Here is an 8,235-nt window from a genome sequence, read left to right on the forward strand (position 1 = left end):
CTCCCTCCTCTTTCTGTGTTTTTTTGCAGCAGAGCTGTTGACATGGGCAGGCAGACACAGTGAGTGTCACTGATGGCTCAGTGCTTACAGCTCCCCAGGCACTATTGGTAGCAGCTTGGTAATTCTGATGCAGGGTTACTGCCCTCAGTAAATGCATCTTCCCCTGGGGAGTGTTTTCCATGTATGTTCAGAGGAAGGTGGTTAAACACAAGGAGGGCACTGGAATGTGAGCTGGTTTGCCACCCAGGGGAGCTTCAGGAGGCACTACGGAATAGCTGACATGAATCCATGCCATCCCAGTGAGAAACCTGCAGTGCAGAGACACCTCACAGCCCCATGTTCCTCACAGCATCGGCCCCACAATGAAGAAATTTACTCCCAGCAGTGAAATCCAGACGTTCCCAGCATCCTGGCAGAGCTGATACACAGCTGCTCAGCTGCTGCTTTCCCTCCAATGTGCACATTCCCTGCCATGAAGCAGCAGGAAGGAGAAAATGTGGTAGTTCTTCTCCTTGTGTTTTCCCTTTAAAGTGAATGTCAAGAAAGATGGCTGAAGAACTTAGAAGCAGCTGCACTATCAGCAATTATTTGTAGTTCATTAAAAAAAATAAATCCTTTAAAAATTACTGCAGCAGAATGGAGATGAGAGCTTCTATCACCTCGCTGTGTGTTATTTAGTACCTGTGGTTCATTACATTCATAAAAATAAGCACATATTCTGTTTTCAGGTTTCAAAGTGTTTTGTCATTTTGTTTGGTTAGCTAAAAAAGGGGTTTTGTTTGACCTGTGATTTTGAATCCTGCTGTTTTTTTTTAATATACTGTGATTCATACACAGCAACCTGCAGAGTCGTTCTCATTCCATTTGCAGTGGTGTTATACCACTGATTGCAGCAAAAACCCTACAGGAAACCAAGTGCTGTGTGCTGCTTTCAGACCAGCTTCAGACCAGCTCCTGCTCACTAAAGCTGTGCTGCTCTCTGCAATTACTCCCACCAAAATTATGGAGCTGAGCACAGGGAGAGACACTTCACATATGTTCAAATTGCCAGAATCTGGCCTTTAGAGACACTGCTAGTCTTACATTATTTTCAAGTTTAATAATAAAGTATTGGTTTTTAATGAAAATTGGAGCTGAGGCTGAGGACTTCCTGTCTCAAAATTGTATGGTTTTCAGTGAGTTGCTGTCATTATGATACTGCCATTATTCTACTATAATCTTGGCTCATTTGCAATAGATAGAAACCCAGTTTTAGTGAGGGCAGGCTTGTAACTTTTTGACTAATGTTGATATTATCTACCTCAGAATAAAACAGTGGAGGACTTTAAGAGTGTCAAAGTTGGAAATTTCAATTCCTTTTCCAGCCAAGACTGTACATCATATATCATTACCAAATGTTGAGCCTGATTCTTGTACCTAACTCAGCACACATTTTCTCCCCTGGAAGATAATACCATTGAATTGAGAACATGAATAACAGTAAGCACATGGGCCCACAAGTACAAGGAAAGATCTGTGCTCACTGTTGGTAACAGCAATTACTGCCGCAATTGTGAAGCCCTTGTGTAGATAAAATTGCCCATTGACTTGTGGAAATACAAGATCAGACACACAGTACGTGATTGTCCTCAGCGGCATTACAGGCAGTGACAGCAGAGGGGCAGCCAATTCCATGTTAGGTCTGTGTGAGTTTTAAGGGGATGTGTCTTGCAGTGGACTGGCCATGGTGATTCCAGGAATTCTCATTTTTGTCTTCCAAGACTCATTTCATGAGCAAATTAGACTGTCGTTGGTCTGACAACATGAGAGTTTGTGGATGCAGATAACTCTAATGTAATACCATTTCCTCTGATAAATGTCTGTTGTTTCATTTGTTGTTGTTGTTTTCAATAGAAAACTCATCAATGAAAATATGGGCATCATGCTACACAAAATTCTAAGGCTTGTTCTATCAGGAAATGTGGATACTACCAGGGGCTGCAGCTCCTCTTTTTCAGAAGTGAGATGTTACACAGAGAGACAGATTGTGTAGTCTACTTTCTCTTATTCTGCTCAGTTACCCCTACAGATTAGCACTGCTTTTGGAAATGAAAGGCTGTTTTTACTGCAACAATGCTGATGTCAATATCACTTTTAGAGATAACCAAAAGCCAACAAAATGCCTTCTCCCTTTTCGCATTAGCCTTTCTTAGAAATTATGAGACAGCAAAGGCTTTCTGAAGAGAGTAAGGAGAAAAGACGAATATTTGTATTGTCCCACTAAAATGAATGGATAACCTTGCTGAAAACAAATTTTCTTCCTAGTAGAGGGGAAGAATTCTCAGGAAAATACCTTGAACTTTTTGTGTTTTTAACAGGAATGATTCAACTTTATTTTGTAGGTAGAATAAATCATTGGGAGGAGTGCTAAAATAAAAGCATGGTCATGTTTTTAAAATCAAATTAAAGACAGTGTATGCTGTGTGAAGCAGTGGAAAATCACATAAGTTTTCAAGTCTTGGATTAAGTCGTTTATTGACAAAGTAGAAATCTAAGATTTCTATAATTAATTTTTACATGAGTTGTAGCTGCTTAATGGATTTGTGGCAAAAGTAAGTTCCTGGTAAGGTCAATGGAGGGAGGTGGACATCAGTGCTTTTCTCCAGCAGATTTTATCTCCTTTAGTGCTCAGAAGCAGACATGAGAAGTTTCCTTGAATAGCTTTTTCTTTTGTGACAAATACATATGAAACTAAAGCCTAGCAGAGGGTAAGTTTTCTAGTTTTACCAGAAAATTTGATCATATTTCACTAGTCCTAAGCACTTATTGGTTTTATCTCTCAGCAGTTAACATCGATGGTAAAATGTCTTGAGCCAAGTCTATACAAGTTGCTAGAGAATGGCAAGGATGAAGACTCAAGTGTTCTCCACCATCAACTTTGGTCAAGTTGCCAATGTAGTGCATTGCACATGCCAGAGGATGCTTCCAGTTCACATCTTAGTCACAGTTACCCCAGTTTTGCAGAAAGAAAAATATTCAGACATGTTTTGTGACACTTTGCTGCAGAGCTAGAAGCAATCTTTGCTTTGTTTCATTCAGTGGTTCAGATCTATGAGATAAAAAAATCTGGAATTTTGTTGCTTTTGACAGCTGGAAGGAGAGAGAAAATATTGTTTCTCATTAACAACTTTACAATTATTTATCTGATCAGCATTTGGACTTGTCATAAGATCTGTTTTACGTCACATCTGTAACAGCACTGCAAGAGTGTCCTGATGAACAATTGCAGAATCATAGAATTGAAGAATCATTTGAGTTGGAAGAGACCTTTAAAGGCCACCTAGCCCAATTGCACTGCAATGAACAGGAACACCTACAGCTTGATCAGGGTGCTCAGTGACCCATGCAACCTGACCCTGAGTGTCTCCGAGGATGGGGCATCCACCACCTCTGGGCAGCCTGTTCCAGTGCTTTGTCGCACTTCTCATAAAATTCTTAATTTCTTATATCCAATCTAAATCACCTTTTTTGTTGTTGGTGTTTGTTTGTTTGAAATAATTCCCCTCCTACCACAACAGATTCTGCTAAATTCTATCTGCTTCTTTCTTATAGCCCCCCCTTTTAGATACTGAAGGGCAGCTACCAGGTCTCTCCAGAGCCTTCTATTCTCCGGACTGAACAGCCCCAGCTCTCTCAGCCTGTCCTCATATGTGAGGTGTTTCATCCCTTTGAACTTCTTTTGGCCCTCCTCTAGTTGCTTTTAACAAGTCCATGTCTCTCCTGATGGCTGAATGTGCCTAAATGCATTCATCAGTTACATTGTCACATTTGTGATTATTTGAACTGGTAAAAACAATGGGGATACTTGAATCTGGAATACAGTTTTCCAATCAGATCACCCCAAAAATGAAATGTCTTCATATTCTCTGCTAAATTTTACTTATGTCATAATACCTGTTTTCACAGAAGTACAGTATTACTCATTCACAGCCTTTCTGTGGTGCTGGCTGCTCCAACAGGGAGGTGCTTGATGTGTTGCCACTCAGAAACTGGGAAACCCACTGGTCCAAACTCTTTATATAGCACTATGCATATTACATTAATCTTAAATACAAACTGAAATGAGAGTGACAAGATATCACGTAGCCATAATGGGAAATGTAACTATAAATAAATAAGAAATAATATTGCTTTTGAAATACACTGCACATCTTGTTGCTTCAAACAGATCTGTTGCCTGTGAATTTGAATTTGAACCTGAGTGAAGAAATGTTTTCCAAACTCTGAACAGTATTGACCTCTGATGGGCTCTTTGAAGCCGCTAGCTATGGGATTATCTGAAAACTGTGTACTGCTCTGAGACAGGGAGACAGCAAAGATGCACTTAAATGATTTTTTCTACAGTGCACAGTCAAAAAAAAAAAAAAAAAAAAAAAAAAAAGGAGGGGGAGGAACAATTCCTATTACCCACAGAACTGCAGATGATAAGGAAAGTCAGTTTATTATGGTGTTATACAGGCTTTTAGGAAAGGAGACTTTTTTCTTTTTTCTCTCTCTCTTTTTTTTTTTTTACCCTGGAATGTTAGACTATAAAAAGAGCACAGCTTTGAGTTTGATTTCCCCCTGTAGTTTAATAACTTTTGAATAAGACATTGTCATAAATGGCTAGCTTATAAATTGAAAATGAAAGCTACAGGAAGCCTGGAGAATAATTGTGATTAGTAGCCTACTTACCTGAGTCTTTTGTTACTTTTTCAGTAGAGAGTAAAAGTGAGGTTGTTCTCTTCTTTGCTCTCTCTTTACCAGAGAGAAGAAGAGAGCAAACAAACACGCAAGCAGAAAGGTTCCTTTCTTGGTACAATATTTCATCTCCATAGTAAATGATGATGTTTTTAAGTGGAATTACATGGTAAACTTTCAAAAGTAAACAAAGGAACTTTGCTTACCTGGAAAATTTTCCATCTCGCTTATTTCTAAAATCATATGAACACACTTTTTGTTTTATTATTATTTTTTTAATCTTAAACGTTTTTATTTGTGTACAAAATGTTATAATTTATCAATATTATGCAGCAAGGTATTGCACACGTTCACACATACATTCCCTCCCACCAGCACATACATAGGTACAAATATAACACAAAAAACAACTTTCTTTCTCTCTGCCCTTCAGAAAGGCAACACTGTTTTGGCAGATCAGCAGCTAGAAATAAGGTGCTATAATTAAGCAGTATCAGAACATTTTCACTTTACAAATGTGATGTGCAAATTTATGTACAACCACATTTTTTTTTTCTCACAGAACTGAAAAGTTTATACCCTGAACACTTTCAAAGATACAAACATGTATAAAGTGCTAATATTTAAGCATGTTTTCAATGACTTCACAACAGAGTTTGAAGTTTATAACAGGCACTGTAATAATTCACTAAGTGGATTGTCACTTGGTGCAGTACTACAAAAAGAAAAGTCACTCAGACATCACTAGGGGACCGGGAGCGAAAGGACACTTTAGACTGAAAGCAGCCACAGAAGAGAACCCACATGGACCTCTGAATTTCTTGGTTTCTGTAGGCATAAATAATAGGATTGATCATAGAGTTGTAGGTAGCAGGTAGAAGCGTGGCGTAAGTGTACACGGAAGGGTAGTCGGGATCCCCAACCACACAGTAGATGGCAAAAGGTAGCCAGCTTGCTCCAAAAGTCCCAAGAATTATAGCAAGAGTAGACACTCCCTTTTTGGTAGCAACATAGTGTGATGCAGTCAGAAAATGTTGCTGGAGAGCTATCTGATGGGCATGTCTGCAAACTATTTTACAGATTTCAATGTAAAGATGGAGCATGATGATAAAAATGAGAAAGAAAGAGGCAGACAGCAGAGTCACATTGCTCTTGGTCAAGGGTCTGACAACGCTGCACGCAGCGCGGTCATGGAGGCAGTTCCAGCCCAGGACTGGTAGCAGCCCCAAGCAGAGGGAGACCCCCCAGGTGCACACCAGCATAGTGTGGATGCACAGCACCGTCCTCTCTGAGTAGTAGGTGAGAGCATTGTAGAGGGAGAGGTAACGGTCGACCGTGATGGCTAGCAGGCTACTCACAGAGGCGGCGAAGGAGGCAACGAGGAAGCCCACGGTGAGGAGGCTGACAGTCTCAGAACGGATCACATACTGAAAAACAAAGTTGAGGATGAGACCTATCCCAGCCAGCAGGTCGGCAGTGGCCAGGCTTCCGATGAGCACAAACATGGGGGTGCGCAGGGTGGGCGAGTAGCAGATGATGGCCACCACGATGGCGTTCTCGCAGGCGATGGCAGTGCCGGAGACACACAGCATCACGTCCCAGGGGTTGATGGCTGTGGGCGCGGGGGGCCGCGACGCCAGCTCCAGCGAGGCGTTGCCGGCGCGGGCGGGCAGCCAGGGGACCGCTGCCGAGCTCTCGTTCAGGGCCGCCGTTGGCTCCATCGCCGCCGGTGCCGCCAGCGCAGGGCAGCAGCAGTGAGCGGAGGCGCGGCGGGGCGCGGGGCGCGCATGCCGGGCGGGGCCGCCGCCCTGTCCGTGGTGCTGACCACCTCTGTCCGTGGTGCTGAAGCGCTCTGTCCGCGGTGCTGAAGCGCTCTGTCCGCGGTGCCGCGCAGCTCCGCCCGTGCGCTGCTGCGCCGCCCGAAGTTTCCCCGCCGTCCCGGCCGCCGCCGATCCCCGCGCTCCCTCTCGCTGCGGCTTCGGCGGCGGCTTTGGCGGGAGCGGACGGCCGACGGGGCGGGCCGGGCAGCGAGGGGCTGACGTAAATGACGGCCCGCCGCCGGGGGCAGGGCGCTCGCCACCGGCCCGCCGCCGGCTCCTGAAGGGGCGGGGGCAACTGCTGCCGGGGGCGGGAGCGGCTCGGCGGGAGGCGGGGCGGGGTGGGGTGCGAGGGCCCGCCGTCGGGGGTGGCGGGCGCTAACCGGGGAGGGCAGCGGTACTGCCGTGGAGTGCACGTGGGGAAGAGGCAGTGAGGGCTTCACCGTGCAGCCCTGGGTTAGAGGTTCTTCACCGTCGCAGTGAAAAAGAGACGCGTTTAATCACAGCTCCCCTCCGGCTCTGCCCTCTCATGAATGTACAGAGGCTGCTGAACTACCCCTTAGGCAGCAGTGACGTCGTCCTGGTGTTCCCTCGCGTTTGCCTTGCACCCCGTTTTTCTCTTGTGTGTTAGTGCTCTCAGACCCTCACTCTAGAAGTTTCAGCACAGAGCTAGACTGGGGCTGTGGGAGCGCAGGAATGAACGCTTGCTGTTGCGGCTCGCTGAGAAGGAACAATGCTCCTCCTCTCTTTCATTTCCCTCTACTTCTTTGTCAGGATGGTTCCTACTTCTTTGTCAGGACTGTTCTCTGCTTTGAAAACTAGCTGCAGTGTGTTCATAGGAAGAATACATTGAGTTTTACTTCTCTGCAGTACTTACTTGACTGGCTCTGAACCTGGATGTTAGTTTTGTGTGCTGCTGAACATAAATATTTAAGAATAGTATTTGAAATTGCTGTGCATGAGCACCTCTACCCCAGAGTTAGCAGTTTGTTTACTGGCACAAGCACCTGTGCTGCTTTCCAAGGTACCTTCTCTGAAGCATCTTGATAGACGAAACCAGAGTAACTATTCCATGCCATGCACTACCACAGCCAATAGCAAACACCCACAGTGGACAGCTCACGTCTGTGACATAATGGTTTTTTTTGTTATTAAGGGAACAAGCCAAAAGGTACCCAGGTCTAGAAGAACATGTCCTATACTTACCAGCCAGAAGAATGTGGAAATACAATTACATCTCAGTTATTGGAACACCATGCAAACCATTTAGACACGATTTTGAAAAATTCATTAGGAGAAGATGTGCTTACAGTCTTTGACAGCCCAAACAAACGAGGCACACAGGCCTTGCCACATTAAAGGCAAACACTTTTCAAGGGAATTAGAATGTCAGTTTCCATTACATCCAATACTGATCTGCATTCTGAAGGATAAATACTATTATCCAGACAACCTGTGGACACTTGGTATTTCTGCAGACACACCAAGGCATTGTTTCCAAGGATTTCTCAAACACAGTCTCAGATAATTTAGTTTAGAAGGGTCTGGTCTGTGCTATCTAACATTTGGTCAAATCTGAATATCTTTGAGGAAAGTTGGGCAGCCTTTCCAGGCAACCTGTTCAAGGGCTTCACCCTCACTATAAATACTATTTCTCTTTTTGTGTAGTTGGAATTTCCTTTAATATAACATGTGCACA

General features: G+C 44.0%; 1 protein-coding gene across 1 annotated transcript; it reads right to left on the bottom strand.

Moving 5' to 3' along the window:
* Window positions 1-4,445: 4,445 nt before the first annotated feature.
* Window positions 4,446-6,455, bottom strand: GPR6 (G protein-coupled receptor 6). Its single transcript, XM_015858597.2, has one exon. The coding sequence runs from the start codon at window positions 6,438-6,440 to the stop codon at window positions 5,454-5,456; it is 987 nt and encodes a 328-aa protein (XP_015714083.1). The 5' UTR covers window positions 6,441-6,455; the 3' UTR covers window positions 4,446-5,453.
* Between the last annotated feature and the right edge of the window lie 1,780 nt (window positions 6,456-8,235).

Source organism: Coturnix japonica, chromosome 3, assembly GCF_001577835.2.
Source record: "Coturnix japonica isolate 7356 chromosome 3, Coturnix japonica 2.1, whole genome shotgun sequence".
Classification (NCBI taxonomy): Eukaryota; Metazoa; Chordata; class Aves; order Galliformes; family Phasianidae; genus Coturnix; species Coturnix japonica.

Bases quoted from the DNA above. Each gene is read 5' to 3' on its own strand.
- GPR6 (XM_015858597.2), bottom strand. From the start codon at position 6,440: ATGGAGCCAACGGCGGCCCTGAACGAGAGCTCGGCAGCGGTCCCCTGG.